Here is a 19,805-nt window from a genome sequence, read left to right as displayed (position 1 = left end):
TTAAGGGTATAGTAATCGATTGATTTTTGTATAAAGGACGTCAATAATTGCTTCCATATTTGCTTAATGATTTTGGTAAATGCTATAATCATGACAACTTTTGATGTGAAATTAATCTGTGAAATCTATAAAGTCACATCCAATGGAAGAATGCAAGAGGGACATATGCGTGTTTTTGCCCCCTTATTCCTACTAATCAATAATCACCTAGCTTGCATATTAGTTCATGACCTCTACACAGTCGTGTATGTCTATCTATATGAAAACAAGATCTAAAAAAGGACAAAATTATATGGGATAAAGATATGATAATTTAGGGGACTAACCTCTAAGTTGACCCCTTAAAGAAAAAAAGCTATTGACCCTATAACATACTAAAGAGACCTCACCTCACCTACAATAATGTATATATACCATTTAATATTTAATTTTTGCAAATTTCAAGTCTTCTTCTTCTTTTGTCACTCTCCACACAGCTAAAGAGAGAGCCTTTGCATGCATTTGATGTCATGGGTGACGCAATCAACGTTTTCTTTTTCCCACATACTTAATCCTATTTATTTGGAATAATACCACCAGCCTAATGAAACATCGTCGTTTGCATTTTGGTGCTTAAGTTGAAGTCCATCTTACGCCACAGCAATTAGGAGGTCCATCACAAAGACCATTAACTAAATGGGCGAAAATTTTCTTTATTCATCAATGGACCGTACTGTTTTATATTTACATTTTCTACCTAATGAAATATATGGATGACGATGTGGGACTCGAATTTGGGTAACGAAGTTTTCCCATTAATATTATGATCAGTCTTACTATTTGGGCTTCAGGATGATTGAATATGCGATAGGCTGTGATTTCATACTAACCCATTAAATTAAATATACGATGGGCCGGAATTTCAGACTAACCCATATAACCGTTATTTTTGAAGCCGTTCGATATCCAAAAATACAGCAAGAAATTAATTGGATTTTTTAAATATCTAATGATGATGATGTAAACCATAAAAAGCTTTCTTTTTTTTTTAAAGTAACTCCAAGCTGAAACACATTATTACTATCCTCATAAGTCCATGCTAGAATTGATCTCAAACTACGATACGAACTCTTTATTTTAAAAATCAAGTAAAAGGTAATAACATGCATACGTTTACCTCCTGAATTTTCCACATATCCGTTGATCTAAGTTAGGTAAACTAGTAAAGCGTAATCAGATACATGCATTCAAATGAATTATATTCTACAGAGAATGCTTACATTATATTGATGTATCATGTATGGGCATACGTGTTTTGGACCAGGTTATTTAATTTCTGTGTTACATATAATATATATAGGCTGCTTGACGCCTTGACCCCTAAAATAAGGAAGAAATAAGATACAAAAATACAAATATTTTCGAGAAGTAAGTAAGTGAGGTCATAAAGTTCAATACATCAGCAGACATTTCATGTCTTTTAGCAAATGAGACATGACATACGTAGCGTGATGTACAATTTTGGCATTTTAACTTATTATATTACAAATAAAAAGGAAATTCCCTAGAGGTTTACAACTAATCAGTCCCATTTGATTATGATTATCTCTAATTAGTAATTTCTTAATCCATTTTTCAACTCTTTTATGTGGACAACAAACTAAGAATTTAATTAAACTCATGAATATTCTAAAGTAATGTTCGAGGCAGTTGCACGACACACAATTTTTTATTTATATTTCGTTGTTTTATGCAATATCTTTTGTTAACTATATTAAAAAAAAAAACAATAATATGCGTCCAGTTTTAATCATTCATGTAACTTAAAGATATCCATTTTTTCTTTCAACATCTCATATATCTACTTTTTGTTCTCTAATATAATCTATAATTGACGTCAAAAGAAAGAAGAAGATGATAACTCTTAACAAATCCAGCATCTTCTCGTATGGTACTATCCTTTCCTCAGTTCATTTTCAAATCTTTGATAGCATACACCAATATAAAAATGTCAATATGACAGAATATAATGTCGTTAGTAAAAATCAAGAACAATTTTAAAAGATTAATAAGAATTAAATAAATTTTTAAGAGATATGGAGGTTTATAACCAAAAGATTAAAATGTAACTTTAATGTAAATGTATAATAATAAATATATATATCCCTAGGGAACTATACTTGTGAATATAATTAAGGAATTGATTGGATGTAAGGAAGTGTAAGGAGATTAGAGAAGAAACTAGAGAGATACGAATCCAATCCAAAGAATATGAAAAAGCTGAGAGAATATTGTGGAAAAAAAGCAAGCCGTCTGGTCACGTTCGTTATATTATGATTAGCGCAGAAAGATGATTATTATTCCACTATAAGGTAATTAAAGAAGATTGCTAAGCACCTTCGCATTTCTCTTAATTATGACTTAAAACACTATTTTAATAGCCAGAAAGATTAATGTCTTTATTCTAATCGGGTCCACGTCGAGAACAAATCGACGGCCTTAGTTCCAGGAGAAATTTGCAGGACCACCAACTCTTGTTTTGCCTCGTTGCAGATTCTTCCCTCCGCAGCTTTGTTCTTCGGACCCAACCAACCTATCTCTAATTTTTTTATTAACAAAATCCAGTAATCCACTACGATTTAGTACTAATTACTAATTAACATGTTAGTTTTTAGTCTACTCTCTATCGTAAGTGTTTCTAGCTAGCTCTCTTCATTTTTATGATCAGATAGTATGCTGGTTGAGATACATATATATATGCCGGGGTTGATCTACTTTTTTTCAACCAAATTAGTCGAACTATACTTTCCAGCGATAATTTTATATGTGTAAACAAGATCATACTTTGCATTGTTGAAGAAATGGTTATATGGGATTTACTATATGTAAACAATGATAAAAGAACAGACAAACGCATACATAAGCATGTTGACATATCAACTATAATATGGTCAAATAAATATAGAAATGTCGCAATTAAAAAAAATTGGGTCTATGTGTTATATTTATATAATTATATACATCAATATTTTGATTGCGAAATAAATATAGAAATGTCATGTTTTCAAACGTGTTACTATACTTGGTCGATAGAAACTGGTGGAAGTCTCTTTTTTTTTTCGGGCTCTCCATCCTACTGATACAAAACTATGCTCACATTTTTCTTTCGATTCAAGAATCTGAAATAGTTTTGGTGATGAAACACATGAATTGCGTAAAAGACCACAAATCATTGTCGTGTGATATATGCAAATTGAGTATGATTGTATACAAATATATAAAAGACTACGAAAGGGAAAGTATATCGATCGAGGTGATGACAGTGATGATATTGTGCAATCATTATGACCTTAATTTAAAAAGTAGATACATACACATATAATCTTTCCCATTGAGCTCTATATTTAAAATCTAGCAAAATGATATAGGCATATATAGCTGACTCTATATATATCTCTAAAATTAAAGCAAATGATAAAAGGGATCGTTGCTAATCCTAAGCCCACCACGTTTCTCCGCCGCCATTTCAGCTTTTTCTTACGCATTTTCTAGTTTGTGATCGTATTATAAAATAATACTTAGATTCCCAATTGCCTTTCCTTTGTGTGTGTGTTTTCACTTGTAAAAAAATCCGATCGGAATAAGTACAATCCCATCGCATAATTGATTAAGGGTAATTAATAACAAATGGACGTCGAAATACAATAACGTAAATGATTCACGATAGTAGATTTACATCGATAAGATATAGATGTGGAAGAAAAGCATGTATAATATATATAGATATGTGTGAGATAAATAATATTAAGCATTTATTTTATTTGAAGTTTGGGATGTAACGCAGTACTCGCAGTGCCATGTAATTGGAAGACCTATAAAATACGACAGAAGTTAGAATCGTGGGTTATTAATATTTGTATCCGTCCGTATTTTTATATATGAGCCGTGATATTCCCGGAAAATATAGCTATGCACGAATCCTAGCTAACCGGATCATCAACATAAAATATAACCAAATATGCGAATTAAATAACACAAGGAAATTAAGAAGAATCGACAGAGCTCCAAAGAAAGAGCACTAACCACAACATTTTAAATCTTTTAAAAATATGGAGAGAGATAGTGATGATTAAATAAAACGCTAATCATATATAAATCATCCAGGGAGAACAAAGCAAAATAGTAACTATAAATAGACTAATGACAAGACCCACTTTGTGAAAGAGAGAAAAAACGATCTGCAATATTTGCAAGAAGGGAAGACAAAAAAAAACCTTTTAGGTTTTGATTTCTTTGTTATCCGTAAGGCTTTATTATATTAATACTTAAGTTTAGCTTAAGGACATGGGGAAAGGATTTCAATTAGTTGTGGTGAGAGAGTATGATCCAAAGAGAGACTTAACGAGAGTGGAAGAGCTTGAGGAAAGCTGTGAAGTCGGATCGTTATTAGTGGATCTCATGGGTGACCCACTTGCCCGGATCCGACAGTGTCCTTCTTTCCACATGCTGGTACGTATCTGTTGTATACTTAATACTATGTGTTCTCAATTGGTTTTGATTTACTCTATTTGCTAAACTATACTCGTTTTGGGGCAATGCATGTAACAGGTGGCAGAGATCGGTAATGAGATAGTTGGAATGATCAGAGGAACGATCAAGATGGTGACACGTGGTGGCAATGCATTACGTCAAGAAGACGGCGTTTCGCCGGGAATAAGCACCACCAAACTTGCCTTCGTCTCCGGCCTCCGAGTCTCTCCGTTTTACAGGTTTGAGTTCTAAAAATAGTGTTATTTAATTAATTCATTAATTAACCATAAATATACACAATCACTTCTATTTTTTAAAATTAAATGATGCTTACAAATTAAACTATACTATTTTGATGATACATAATGCCTAACGGGAAAAAAGAAGTTATTAACGACTTTTAAAAGTTTTTAACTAATCAATTAAAAAAATAAATAATGTAGGAGGATGGGAATTGGACTGAAACTAGTACAAAGACTCGAAGAGTGGTTTATACAAAACGGCGCCGTATACTCCTACATGCAAACTGAAAACGACAACACAGCTTCGGTCAAACTCTTCACCGAGAAAAGTGGCTACTCCAAATTCCGTACACCCGCTTTCCTGGTCAACCCGGTCTTTAACCACCGAGTCACGGTCTCTCGCCGTGTCAAAATCATCAAACTCACTCCTTCCGACGCCGAGTCACTCTACCGTAACCGGTTCTCCTCTACCGAGTTTTTCCCTTCAGACATCAACTCAATCCTCACAAACAAACTCTGTCTCGGCACTTACATGGCCGTGCCACGTAACGAACACCATGTTCCCGGGTCGTTACCTGACCCATCCGGGTCTTGGGCCGTTATAAGTATATGGAACAGTAAAGATGTGTATAGACTACAAGTCAAAGGAACGTCGCGTCTCAAACGCATATTAGCAAAGACGACGCGCGTTTTCGACGGTGCGTTTCCGCTTTTGAAAATCCCGTCGTTTCCTAATCTTTTCAAGTCGTTCGCGATGCATTTCATGTACGGTATCGGCGGCGGAGGGCCACGAGCGGCGGAGATGGTGGAGTCGCTTTGCTCACACGCGCATAACTTAGCTAGAAAAAGCGGTTGCTCCGTCTTGGCTGCTGAGGTGGCGAGCTGTGAGCCGCTCAGAGTTGGTATTCCTCATTGGAAAGTGCTCTCACCGGAGGATTTGTGGTGTTTGAAACGTCTCCGGGATGACGGTGACGATGACGGCGTAGATTGGACCAAGTCACCACCTGGGTTGTCTATTTTCGTTGACCCTAGAGAAATATAATCATTTGTATAGAATATATATCTTAGAGGAATGTAACTACCGAACACAAAAACAAAAAGCCTACAAAACCAAATACTAAATCTCAGTGTTATACTTAAAATTACACTTTAGATTTTATACCGAATAAATTGGATTACAAGTAGCAAAACATATGTAACCAACGTTCGTATAGTGTAACTTGAATTATATCGTTGTATATTAATTGTTGGTGTACGAGTAGATTGCTATAAACTTATAACTACATATCATAATTCTTAAAATGTGTTAATTTTAGTATCAATGGTTTCACTGTTTAAGTCAAGTATATAAAGCAACTTGTAATTTCTCTTTTTTTTTTTTCCATTTAAAAACCAATTAAACAAGCTAATTTAGTAGTTGGTGATAACTGAATAAAATCTACACTTGTAGAATACGAGAATGTAAATCTCCAACCCCTTAGCAAAGGAAGTCAAAACCAAGTTTTTTGTTATTATAAGTTCGTTCTTTGAAAGAAAAAAAAGGAATATGTTTTCTTTTTAGTCAACGAGGAAAAGGTTAATGAATCAAAAGTAAATAAATTACTAAAATGGTACAAACGTAACCTTTTGAAAGTATATAAATAAATCGGATGACGTATAACAAAGAAGCTCATGGAAAAAATTATAATCGACTTTTCTTTATAGTTTGTATGGTCAATTCTGCCGGCTAAAACCCTTTTTTAAGTTTTTAAAACAAACTAATATCCTTGCAAATTGCTATTATTAATTTTTTATTATCATCACAAAGAAGAGAACAGGTTCCATCATTAGATATGAAGTTTGCAAGTAGTATAATCTTCAAAAGATTTTCTTGAAATTATTCTTTTACTTTGTTAAACTATAAAAAGAACACTAAAGGTAACATTAGAATTTGGGTTTCTCAAAATTTGTAACGGTTACATAAACCAAAATAACTAACCCAAATTTGATCTAAACCAAAAGTTAGCTTAAAAGAAAAGGCCTAATCTTATAATAAAAAGCCCAAAGCCCAAATTGTCTAAACAAGTCAAGAAGATGATCTTCTGCGGCGAGTCGACGGCGTCGATTTATCACCGACGGTGGTAGCTGAGCCAGGGCTTTCAGATGTATCTGAGCTACTAACATCTCCAACACCATCTCTATCTTTACCTGACCAAAGCTTCGAAAAAATCCTAGACATTACAACTCCTTTAGCTTTCGTTTTCTCAGAACTACTCATCTTGTCTCTCATCGTCGTCGTCGTTGTTGTCTCCTCCGTGGCCGTGACTGAGTCACACTCTTCTTCCGTTGTTGTCCTCGAGCTCCCGTGAGAGCCGCTCGGTGGAAGAGAAGGTTTCGCTGCGGGACACGTGGCACGTACTTGCTCGAAGAAGAGGATCTGCACTACGACTCTTAAAGGTAACCTCTCGTTTTGCACGGCGTGAGCACAAGCTTCCGGTGATAATTTCCGGCAATCCATTAACCGGCTTAACGATTTCTTCTCGCTCTTTGTTATTCCTGGATGTTGCTGTATGTATCAATCAAAGATCAAAACTTTAGTGATTTGCTCATATTCTCAAAACTTAAAAACTACAACTTTAGAAACTTTAAGAGAGAAGAAGTTACCTTTAAGAACATGTCAATGGCACGATAAACACCATCATGTGATGATCTTGGGAAATTTGAAACCTTTTCTGCAATTGAGATGAACTTTAAAGGAGACAGATTGGGTTCAATTCTTGAGATTTCAGTTAAGTATCCATCGATTAACTTGGCGACATTTGCTTTTGAACTGTCTGAAACAAACCCATCTCCTTCGTTGATGTCTTCTTCTGAACAATCAAGCTCGTCTCTTTTCTGTGTTTGTTGTGTAACATACTGATCGATTAAGGTTTCAACAATGTCAATGTCATAGACTGTTTCACCTCCCTCTGGAGCTCTGATCAAGAGATCAGTCACATTTGCTTCCTCTAGCTTCTCTCCTATTCTTCTACTTAGCTCTTTCCTCTCTTCTTCTCCACATTCCAAAGAAACAGAAGATTTCAATAGTTTGATCAAGAATCCACAAGAAACACTCTGTTTCTCACTAGGCAACAATGAAACCAATGTCTCTAACAAAGATCTTTGTTCAATCACATCATCATCATCATCGTTTTGGATCATGAAACCTGTTATTCTCTTTGCTGCATAAACCTCAAGAGCTTCTCCTATAAACTCAGGCAAAACGCCTCCTTTTCTTCTGATAGTCCTAACCACTCTTTTGAACAAATCAATGCTAAGCTCAGCAAGATCCTCTATCCACCAATCTCTTGGTACACCGTTCTTGTTAATCTCAGGTGGAAGAAGCTTCCTTCGGTTATAAGTATAAGACCAGTCTACTCTTGCTGGATCAATAGCAGTTTTCAAAGCGATAGACTCCAAACACCGTACATCGAGTTTCACATCTTCGGACCACGGATAGAATGATCTTGTCGTCTGGAGAACAATGATGGAGTCTTTCCAGCTTCTTAAAATACTCGAGTTCAAGAAAACCTCGATCTTGTAAACAAGATTCCCGCTTTCAATCGATTCATACATTTCGAGATACTCTGCAGCGCAACGCACAGCTACAACATTGTATGCGTTGAGTGTCACAGTCATCCCGTAACAGAACTTAGCGCATATCTCAAAAGCTGGAGGGCCTCCGGGGATATCTGGAATGTGGATTTCATCATCTGATGATTGTTCATCGGTTGTGGTTGTGGCTATTAACTTTTGAAGACGAGCGCTTTTAGACAGAAGAGGGAACTGTTTTACACAACAACAAACAAAAGTTTGTTTCAATATAGATGAGTATAGCTAAAGACCAAAATGGTTTGGTATGAGTTCTTGATTTCTGAAAATAGAAACTGTTAAGTTTACCTTATGAAGAAAGAATTTCACATCTCCGACATTTACAACTACATCAGTGGCTAACTCCGTTGCTACGTATCTATAAAACAGCCAGAGACAAAAAAGTAAGATACCGAAGCAAAAACATATGAAGAAAGAAACCAAAATCTTGAAGACATTTTACTACCTTATGGAATCTTCATCGGACTGAAACGAATCCGGTTTGGATCCAAGTTTCATAAACTTCATGTCTTCACAAAGAAACAAACCAGGAAGAAGACTGTTCTGCTATCTTTCTCTGAAATGGTACTCTGTGACAACAATAAGAGCAATAAGGAAGGATTCAAAATCTGAGATCCTTATTGGATGCAAAAGTATAAACAAGCAGAGTATTGCTGAAGGCAGAAGCAGCTGTGAAACATATTACTATATATTATTAGACTTTTAAGACTTAAACTATAAGAGAAGAAACCTATACATTGCTTCTTCAGTTGCTAACCTTGAGAGAGAGAGATTAAAGGAAGGAAAACATGAAAGAGCAAAAGATAGAGAGAGATGCTCTGCTCCACTTGCTTTGTATGTCCGACACGTTGCATAATACTATTTCTTTATTTTATACAAATTCTCTCTGTTTCTTTAATGTTCTGTTGTGTTGTTTTTGTAGCGAATCTTTTTTCAAGTTCAGAAAGCATCAAAAGGAAGGAAGAAGAAACAAAAACCCAGAACCCTAGAAAAAAGTGCGAATATCCGATTAAGAAGAATAAAGCTGTTCTTGGTTTGTGTCGTGAAACTAAAGCATTAAACAAAGCAAAAGAGAGATCAATGAAGAGTTATGTTATATTTAGTTAGTGACATAAAACAAAATTATCCAAAAACCAGAGATTAATCTACTTAGGAAAAAAAAAAAAAAAATCATATCGACCCATTTAGTATTTTAGATAACCAAAAACATGCGGTTAGCGTTACAAATCTACAGAATTAATTAGGAACTTATAGAAATTTAGACCTTAAATCATCAAAATTCAGGTAAAATGAGTTGGAATGAACGAAAAATCATACCTTTGGTGCCTTGGTGGAGAAAAGAAACCTTCTTTAAGGATCAATTCGATGGAAATGAGACGAGACAGAGGCAAAAAGTGTGGGCTATATTGCTGCTGCTGTGTGTAAGACAGAGAGAGTGGAACAGAGAACTCTCTAATCCAAGAGTAATCCGACAAAACACAAAACAGCAATCCAACAAAACCCTAAAAAGTAAAAAAGAAAGAAAAAGAAGAAAAAAAAAAAAACAGAGAGAATCAAAGAAGATGAGCTGTTTCGTCTTCCCTTCACCTTAGTGCAAATCTGAAAGCTTCAGAATGTTCTGTCCCCTTTTTATCTCCTCTCTCTCTCTTCTCCCAATACTAATACCCCACTCTCTGAATCAGCACCACCGCCTCCACCACTCGACTTATATAAACTTTATACTGCTACTAGTATTATTATTAAATAATCAAAGATTAAAGAGAGAAAAAAAAAAAGCTGTGTTTTGATAGATAACCCAACCCAACCCCAGGATTTGTTTATCAATCGAATTCAGTGTATGTCATGTGTTTGCTTTTTCTCTCATTGTTGGTTGTGGATATAAATTTGCTTCTTTAAAAACCCTTTATTAAAAAAGTAGTACTAGTAGCAATTAGCAAGTAGCAAAGGATTGAATGCGTTATACATAAATTCAGCCACGCTAATATCTGACAAGTTATACTGTGCTATCCTTATTCTGACTTGCACCTTTTTTTTTTTTTTTTTTTTTTNTTGTATGTAACAATGAATATTATTATCACTAGAACCTAATATGTGTCAACAATATATTATTTTGAGTCTTCTTTTTTATGCAAAAATTGTGGGAGTCAATTCAGTCTTTTCGGTATGTTCCATCCACAAGGATTTGTGCCATTAGTTTGGTTTACTGAGTTGACCGTAGAAACCCCATTTAGAGAAACAAAAAGAAGGTTAATTCATAAAAAAAATATCGTTATTTGTAATGCAATAAAATGTATAAGTGATTGAATAAGACTATTATTATTGTACATAACGAAAAAAAAGAGGGCAGAGAGGAAAAATCGATTATAAAAGTTTTTTAAAAATTTGAGGGGATAAATGAAAGACCGATCAAACAAGTGAACCCGTCTTTTGCCCTAGTGGACGAAAGGGGACCGCGCACGCAACATTTTATATACTCCATTTAATAACGTTCAAAACTATAAATACCAAACAACAATCAAATTTTTTTCTGCCTTTTATTTCTTTCTACAGAACCCAACACTGAAATCCAAAAGGATCCAATGCCAATTAAAAATTGAGATGTGTTACTATACTATAACATACTCTATTCACTACTAATATACTAACATCGCTTTGTCCTGCACGTCACCCTGGTGCGCGCATCCGCATGAATGTGCTTACATTATATAAGATATAGTATAAAAATATAAAACCATGCCGTTTTAAATTCTTAAGAGGAATCTGACGGCCATCACCCTTAATATGTAATGTGATTAAAGAAAAAATGGAATATAATACGAGCTCTTTATGGTCTTAAATATACTATATGATTACTTCCAACGGTTTTGGTCAATGGACTTTTAAAGAAGGTTGAACATTAGTAGTTTAGTACATACCCACATGTGCTTTGTGGATCTTTTCAACGTCGTCCTATCTTAAATATTTATTATCAAACCAGAGTTCTTCTCAATTAATACGTTAATATCGACTGACTTCGATCATTTCCCGTTATATAAGCTTTGTAGACTACTTCAACGGTCTATCCACGGTGACCCATCAATAAGAGTATGACCATAATATCCATGAGCAACTATAGTATTAACATAGTTGAATTCTAATTGGCAATGCGATTATATGTTTGTAAATTATATATGCATAAAATTAAAAGTCCAATAGACATGATTTGCTTAATTTAGTTTTCAAATTGGATGACATGAGTTAATGCAGTTCATGATTAAATATCGTTTAATTAGTCTCTCAATATCGGTATTGTAGAGTAACGTGAATTAGAATTAGTAAAAACAAGATTAAACTGAGATATCAGAAGGCGCACATGGGAGAAGCAGATTCTCATAGACAAACAAGATCGAATGCATGCATATATGCTGATTCATATCCCGTGTTTGGTAACATGTTCGAATCATTACAGTCAAACTTCTTGTAGTTTTCAACTTTTTTACTCCCAATATATCACCTTATTTTATTTCTTTGTCATCGATTAAATAAAATACAAATTAAACATCGAAATATAGTTTTCTCATTTTCTGCTTTGCACTATTGGGCCATTAAAGAAAAAATAAGCAGAAGAAATATATATGGGCTTCTTAAGTTAGCTGATATCTTTCTTATATTACTGAATGGGCCCATCCGGGAATACTCGATGTCGGTCCACTGCGTTGTCAAAAATCCATAAGAACAAGGACCTTCTTCGACCTTTACTACCATAATGATTTTATAGTTTATAAAAAAAAAAAATTAAGATGAAAAATTAATTAATTAAACTAACTGGAAATTTTCAAGTAAATCAGTATATGAAACAAGTTAGGATGTTATCAGTTTTTAATCGATCAGATTAAGCCTTGTTACCAAACGTTACAAAAATAGTAGTATTATAACTGGAACTAGAAGATATCCCGTGCTTAAAACACAAGTCAATATTTAAAAAAAAAATTATAATATAATAATAAAATTTATTGTTATATTTTTTAAAAAATGTTATTTTATTTGAGATAATATTTATTTTTAATTCTTCTGTATAGTGTTTGAGCTGATAGTAGGGTTTCGTCATTGTGAATGTTCTAAAGTCTTGATTCGCAAGTTTGGAATATATTTTTCTCAATTTGGTTTGTTTTGATTTATGGAAGGTTGTTAAGGTATATTAATCTAATTTGCTCGATTAATGGTAATTGTGTTTACACCGTTATTGCCACAATCATTTAGGAGTTTAATTTCGTAAGGTGAATGAGTATAATAGAAACCTGGTATAAATCTTAATAATGCATATTACTCTTCAATCTAATAAGATCTTAGCAAATATGTAATAGTTTATTAAATGCAAATTAGATCTTTTCTTAAATATAATCGACTATAATTGTTTGCTATATTATAGGGATGTAAATAAGTAGAGTATAATTAAAATAGAAGATATGTGTCATTAAGAGGATGTGAAACCCGGCCGAAAATATTTAGCAATATTAGGGAGGATCCGATTAGTTGAATCGGTTATAATTTTAAGTAAAAACTCAACCCGAAATAGACAAAAAGTAATGGCACAAAAATAATGGCACAAATTTGTACTTAAAAAATGTTAACATACATATATGACAGACATTTATAGACGTATTATATAGTTTTAGGTGAAGGAGGAACAGATCACTAGGAGCTGTGACTGTGAGAGTAACCGAATTCAAGTGGCTTTCCTTTGCTTGCGGAACTAAATGAAGTATAGATTACGACATTAAATTATATCTTTATTTCAGAATTTTTACAGAATGGTCCACTATATAATAACGTGTACGATCCAATCATCCATCTCTGTATTATTATTACTCTTTTTTTTTAAATAACAAAAATATATCAATATCCCAATTGTGTCCTATAAACAAATCCAACAACAAATAAACATTTCTTTTGTAAAAATAAATAATAGTAAATGCAAGTCCACTCCAATCATTTTCATTACAGACTCAGTCCAAGCCGAAGCTACTGGAATAGAAACGACCGTTAAAAAAAACTTCACCGTCCATCCACTAACCCTGCCTTCGTCGCTTGAGAATATAGTTGACTTTTCCTCCACAAAACCGAGTCAACGTTAAGAAGTCGTCACTGAGACTTGATCAGCCGGTAAATTTAGGTCAAACCCACGGTGGCCACCACCGATCGCACTCTCTTCAGATGATCTCTCGTTTTCCACATCGCTGACGTCACTACCTCCTCCAGCAACGACTTCTACGCTGTTGCTGCTACTGCCGTTACCGTTGTTGTTACCACCGTCGTAGTGACACCTTTTGTGTCCACCTAAGGCTTGACCTGACGTAAAGGACTTGAAACAGATGGAACAAGTATGAATCTTTCCACTTGTTTGACCAGCTGCACCGTTACTAGTATTAACGGTAACGTTGATCACAACGGGACCGGCGCTGTTACTGTTACTGTGGTGACTGTTGTTATTAGAGAGTTCTTGGTTACCGGAAGTGATGATAGTAGTACTGTTGTTGTTCGTTGGTTTCCGGTGACTCGTCTTGTGTCCACCTAAGGCTTGATAAGACGAAAACGACTTCCCACAAACCGTACACTTGTAGTCTCGTTGATAGGACGGTGAAGGACGTGACGGAGGAGGGGATTGTACGGCGCCGGAGCCACGAGCGAGCATGAGGAGACAAAGAGCGAGATACTCTTCTTCGGAAGGGAGTTTTGTATTCGTTTCTTGATTCTGATGATGGTGATCAAAACGCTGACGTTTAGTGCGTTTTCTTTTTGCCCATTGCTCGAGATTCTCCGGCTCCATTTCTTCGCGATACCGGAGAAGAGGGCGAGCGGCGGTGGTGGTGGTGGCTGTTGGAGAATTGAGTGTCTCGAGAGCCATGTGGTTCTTTTAGTTTTGAGGTATTTAAGAAGATGATGATGATGATGATGAAGAAAGAGTGAAGTGTGTGGTGTATTGTGAGCACGTCTTGTGTTTGTGTTTGTGTTGTGTTTTTTGAGTGTTGGTTTTTGATTTATAGATATATATATATATATATTATGTAACAAATCTTTAGAATTGGGATTGAGAGTGGGAACGTGGGCTATGAGTGATCAAGTGGTGCTGCTCTTGCTTTCTTCAATCCATTAAATTCCTTTTATTTTATATATTAAACATAAAAAGATGTTGTCATTAATTTTGGAATATTAGATGAATTATTTACCAAGTCAATGCAGTGTTTTTAGTCAGAAACTGCCAGAATTATGTTGAGATAAGTGTGTGGATTATAAAAAGTTTACCACTCCATCAAAATATAAAAGTGTCAACTAAAAACACGATTTCGAGTTTATTTACTAAGCTAATTATGTCATCACTCGAAACTTTCTATCGATCCTATAAACTTTTTTTGGGGGGGGTTCACAACTTTCGTTTTCATGCTGGTTCAGTGTTTTATTTTAGCAACTTGAATTTTCTTAATTATCCCTTTCAAATTCTACTATATGAATCAATCCCCCTTTAACTTATCCTACTTTAGAAAACGAAGTTTCCACCTATTTGATTGGGAACTCTTCAAAGGATTTTTAGTTATACATATGTCCAAATTTGTATGACTTCCAAGTTGATTCTAATATGATACTTTTCCCGGTAATAGTCACCCCAAACTTTTATTCAATAATGTAAAAGATTAAAATTAGAAAGACGATTGTTCTTGAAATGGAGTGCCATATATCTTCGGAGTTGTATTAAAGTATATAAAATAAACAAAAAGAAGAAGAAAGAAGAAGAAGCTTTTTTGCCACTCTGGAGTATATATATAATCTTTTCTTGGTTTGTGATATGTGGTGGCATTGGGGATACTGCTTATCTGGCATTACCTCATTGGCTAGAGAATGCTGGATTCTTCTGTTGGACAACGTGTCGTAACAAGAATGGTGCAACTTTTCGGTGGACAGTTAAAGTCAGTACGAGACTTAAGGCTCAGGCTAACATGAGGTTGACACTTCGTTGCACCACCGTCAACACCGTCACACACACTATCTAATGTTTTGATTTATTATCTTCGATTTTGGTTTGTTATTTTTTATTTCAAATAATAATAATAGCACACTTGATTCTCTCAAAAGAATGTACGTGAGTTTGGGATTTGTAAGAGACTTGCCCACTAGTCAGTAGCCACCAACTAAAACAAAGAACAAAAGAGAAGAAAAATTAAAGAATGCGTAAAATAACAATTGGGGGGTCGTTGACGGGAGATAAAAGAAAGAAAGTGGAGTAAGTCTTTAGTCGTCGAGTTTGTTGTTGCATTATGAAGTGGGTCTCGTCGTTACTCATAACAGTTTTTGTCTATACTTAGTCAATTCAACTGCCAAAACAACGCTTCAACGAATATCTCTTATAAGCTGTCCTTATGCAGAAGAATATTGGGATATCTTCTACGCGGGTTTATAGAAGAAGCTAAAAAGAATCAGTCCTTACAAAAATTTCGTAAAGTTTAAAAACACGAGTTAAACAAAAAAAAAATGATCAATTTGGTAAATAGATCAATTGCCCATTACCAAAGGCAACATCAACAGAGGAGCCCAAAGAAGTATTGATTCATATAAATATATAATTGGTAGAAGCATATCAACAAATATCAGAGTGGCGCAGCGGAAGCGTGGTGGGCCCATAACCCACAGGTCCCAGGATCGAAACCTGGCTCTGATATATAATTTTCGATTTTTTTCTTTTCCGTTTTTCCTACACAAAAAGGCCCCATAATCGTATAACAAAGCCCATTAACAGCAACAACTGGGCCGAATTAAACGGCTTAAAAAGTAACAATAGTTAACTTGAACCCTAAATGATAAAAACATAGTTTTGTAACGATGATTAAATTAACAAAACTAGAGATCCATAACTAGAAATTAGAATTATTCTTCCTTAATCGTCTTCTTCTCCGAGGTAGATCGTCCATGGCTGACAAATCTCAACTCAGAACAAACCGGCAATGCTGATAACCTGCGAAAACAAAATTCAAAATCTCATAACTCTGCACTATCGAATCATGAAAGGTAAATATGTGAACTTGTTTTAGACTCTTACTTGGGTCAGTAGTGATAAGCATGGCGGTTCCACCAAAAGAGCAAGTGCCTCCGTTTCGTTTAGTCTTTTGCCAGTAACTGTTGAAAGCGTAAGAGGCATGAGCCATAACTGTGTCTGGATAATAACATATCCCGTGAGGTTTAATCTCATCGCAATTAGCTCCTCCTTGTCCACAAGCAAAGTCCAAAGATTGTTGCAATGTCTCTGCCGCTACGCTCGGTTTCGCCACGCACCATAGTCCTTCCACGTCTTTCTTCTTCACCGGAGACGGCGACGGCGCCGGATGAGTTGGAAGACACGGCGGCGGAAGAGAGATCCCTTGATTCCCTTGGTTCGGTAGAGGAGGAGATGAAATCGGAGATTGCTCCGGCGGGTATTGTGGAGGTTCTTCAGGGAAGTAGGATACTGTTGGTGGAGATGAAGATCCGATGGAGGAGTGAATTGGTGAGTTCTCTGGTGATGGAGAGGGTAGTGTTGGGAATGAGATTGTGAATTTGCTGCTAATGTTGATTAAAGATCTTAGATTTCTCCTTGTAGTTGCTTCTTCTGGCTCAGGGTTTAAGAAATTGACCTTGTTGAAGCTCAAAGATCCCAACTTTTCAACGGAATGAAGCAAATCTAGATGATTATCAGGTGAAGATAGGAAATTTAGAGGTGGGTTTATGGTGAAAGTTGAGTTTATGGTTTTGAGGAAGATGAGAACAGAGTTGAACATTTCTGAGCTTTTTGGGTTTTTTAAGCATTGGTAAGAGAAGCCAGAGGAGACTTTGATGTTCTTCTCAAGACCCCATCTTTTGAGAGAATGGTAAATGTTTTTCAAAGAAGTAAGAACTAGATCAAAGGTGGGGTTGTGCTGTGTGGTTTGGTGGCAAGAAGAATCAGGGAAAAAGACAACAATGGTGGTGATTTTGATGGTAGGGTAACGAGAGAGGACATGAGTTTTAAGCCAAGTCTCAGCCTTTATGATACTAGAAGAAATCTCAGTAATGGTTTTGTTGTCGCTCACTGAAACAGCTAGATCAAGATCAGTAGTTTGAGGAAGTTGAAGGACTTTGTGATGCAGGTTTAGAGCTTCAATGGGTGTTGATTCTTGACCAGCTCCTGCATACAAAGATTATTATTAGCTATGAGTTTACAATAAAAAAAACAAACAATCTTTAGCGTTTTTTTGTTTGTGGTTTTTGTTACCTGCAAAACCGAGAAAGGCAATGAAGAAGAAAATGTAAAGAAGACGACCCATTTTTGCCTTTGGCACAGTTTCCTTCCTTTCTTTTCTTGTGGTTTTTGGTTTCTTTCTCAGCACATAGAGAAGTTTATAAAAAGATGGGTTTTTTCTTTAGAGTACAGAGGAAGAATCAAAGCAAGGTCTACTTTTAAGGAAAAAAGAAAAGAAAAAGGAAGATTAATGTTATTACACAGACTCTGTTGTGCTGTGTTCTTGCTGCTTGCTGACTATAAAGTGGTGTATCGATACTGACATGGAAAATAATGGCGTTGAATACGTTGAACTGTTCTGTTTTAAGAAACCGTACATTGCGACACGTGTCTTTGGTTGGTAACAGAGCACAAGACAAGACTATTGTGTGTGTTCACAAGATAAGCTTCAAATAGAAGTGCTTCTACAAACATTAAATTATGGTTCAGGGTTATAATTATGATCGATCGTTGTAGTTTGATTTCGTGTTAGAGTCATTCGATTTATTGAGATGAAGACAATTTTTTTCAAAGGGTCTGGACATCAATAGAGCGTTGAATATACGAAAACGTTGCCGTTTTAGAGAATTTTGTAGAAGAGGGAAATTACACGGCAGGCACAAACATCGTGGGCCATCGATAAGCTTCTGATATAAACATTTTGATGCACTTTTATAGCTATAAATTAAGACGACGGCGTATTAATCAGTAGCCTTAAGATGGTTCGGCAAATAATGGGCTTTTTACTTAGGGTCTTTTATAAAGCTAGACTATGGGCCTGATTAGACATCTGATATTTTGCTTCTTCGTCCAAGTTTCAGCCATTTATATAGTTTTCTTCATATAAGGAAACTTTATCCCGAAAGAACAATTTAAAAGCTAGCCATTTCGAGTTATTTTATTTAAAAGGCTGTGTGATTACTGATTAGACTGATATGATTAAGTGAAGAGTGGTGTGTGGGATTCTAAAATTGCTTTGAACGTTTTGAATAATCCAGTCATAATCATCATGACAACACTAGCAAGGGATTTGTCGAGTAGCTTTATCATGATTACCACCTCAAATTAATTATTTAATTAACCAAACAATAAACTAACTAACGAATAAGAGAGATGACAGTGTATTAAAATCCAAGCATTGACCCATCCGACCCATGAACCTCTCTGATTTGTCGGTATCATTACATGCTGCTACTAATAGTCTTATCAAACGTTAATTTAGTTTCACTACATCAAGAAATTTGTTTTGACAATTAAGGAAAACCCCATTCGAAATTGGTTTCGGCTTGTGGTCTCGATAGAAAATATGAAAGAGTGACAATAATGACTAATGACAGAAAAAACAAACGAGTACAAATTGTGTTGAAGAATATTGTCTATCTTGAGCTTTAACCCAAACACAAGCGTTGGAGAGATTTTTATGTTTACGTGGAAGAGAAGAAAAGTTTTTTTTATCCTCTCAGGAATATTTATTTTTTTCTGGCCAAGGGGAATATTTGTTTCTTCTTATTGACAATTGCACATGCAATTTTCTACCTAAAGATATAAATAAATCTGAAAAATAAGAAGGAAAATTACTATTTTAGATTGAACTTCTTGAATTTGTATTAGACACACTACTCACTAACGTTTCTGCGTTATTCTTTAGTTCAAAGGAGAAGAGGTTTAGGTCACAATTGTAATTATGAGGAAAAGAAAAAATGGGCATCCCCAGCAAATAGAAAAAGTTTTAAAGATACTAAAAGAAAATGAGAAAGTTATTTGTAAAAAAACAAAACAAAAATTAAAAAAAACGAAAGAGAAAAAAGCAAAAATAAAGCAAAACGCAAGAGAGCGTGTGGTTGACCCCTCAATTAACATTACCATTAATAAACATAAACACATAATGAGAGTCGGTGGATCCATACAACATTTATTTTTCTTATACCCAAAGAAAAAAAGAATGAAGCTAAAGAAAAATTGAAAGAATATAAAAAGACAAAAATAAAAAGAGAGAAAAAGATAAAAAGATAGAGGGATGTTTAACGTTAAGCCCGTTGTATCACTTTATTCCAAAATTACATGTATGGGTCTTCTTCTTCTTTCTTCCTCTTTTCTTATTCACTACCAAAACTTTTTTCTTACTATGGATTCGCTATAAACTTGATTTATACGTTTACTTC

The 19,805-nt window shown here is 34.9% G+C and overlaps 4 protein-coding genes and 1 non-coding gene across 6 annotated transcripts; 2 read left to right on the top strand and 3 right to left on the bottom strand.

The window, feature by feature from the left end:
• On the top strand, positions 4,225 to 6,018 carry LOC104744660 (probable N-acetyltransferase HLS1). Its single transcript, XM_010465746.1, has 3 exons — positions 4,225 to 4,488; positions 4,588 to 4,748; positions 4,953 to 6,018. Exons 1-3 carry the CDS (start codon positions 4,324 to 4,326, stop codon positions 5,791 to 5,793), a joined length of 1,167 nt encoding a protein of 388 aa, XP_010464048.1. The 5' UTR covers positions 4,225 to 4,323; the 3' UTR covers positions 5,794 to 6,018.
• Positions 6,650 to 10,307, bottom strand: LOC104744647 (BTB/POZ domain-containing protein NPY3). Of its 2 annotated transcripts, none has more exons than XM_010465729.2 (5): positions 9,699 to 10,307; positions 8,827 to 8,950; positions 8,670 to 8,739; positions 7,395 to 8,555; positions 6,650 to 7,296 (listed from the first exon to the last, which is right to left on the bottom strand). In XM_010465729.2, exons 2-5 carry the CDS (start codon positions 8,886 to 8,888, stop codon positions 6,817 to 6,819), a joined length of 1,773 nt encoding a protein of 590 aa, XP_010464031.1. In that variant the 5' UTR covers positions 8,889 to 8,950; positions 9,699 to 10,307; the 3' UTR covers positions 6,650 to 6,816. The 2 variants fall into 2 exon arrangements, with proteins under 2 accessions (XP_010464031.1, XP_010464037.1); XM_010465735.2 differs by lacking the exon at positions 9,699 to 10,307 and adding an exon at positions 9,139 to 9,661.
• LOC104744637 (zinc finger protein AZF1-like) lies at positions 13,193 to 14,476 on the bottom strand. The gene has a single exon (XM_010465720.2). The coding sequence runs from the start codon at positions 14,263 to 14,265 to the stop codon at positions 13,492 to 13,494; it is 774 nt and encodes a 257-aa protein (XP_010464022.1). The 5' UTR covers positions 14,266 to 14,476; the 3' UTR covers positions 13,193 to 13,491.
• TRNAM-CAU lies at positions 16,000 to 16,071 on the top strand. Its single transcript has one exon. It is a non-coding gene; the product is annotated as a tRNA-Met (tRNA).
• On the bottom strand, positions 16,126 to 17,927 carry LOC104744629 (glucan endo-1,3-beta-glucosidase 13-like). Its single transcript, XM_010465707.2, has 3 exons — positions 17,638 to 17,927; positions 16,450 to 17,550; positions 16,126 to 16,365 (listed from the first exon to the last, which is right to left on the bottom strand). Exons 1-3 carry the CDS (start codon positions 17,687 to 17,689, stop codon positions 16,334 to 16,336), a joined length of 1,185 nt encoding a protein of 394 aa, XP_010464009.1. The 5' UTR covers positions 17,690 to 17,927; the 3' UTR covers positions 16,126 to 16,333.

Source organism: Camelina sativa, chromosome 2, assembly GCF_000633955.1.
Source record: "Camelina sativa cultivar DH55 chromosome 2, Cs, whole genome shotgun sequence".
NCBI classification, from domain to species: Eukaryota; Viridiplantae; Streptophyta; class Magnoliopsida; order Brassicales; family Brassicaceae; genus Camelina; species Camelina sativa.
Note: the sequence above shows the minus strand (reverse complement) of the source record. Positions and strands in the feature narration are given on the sequence as shown.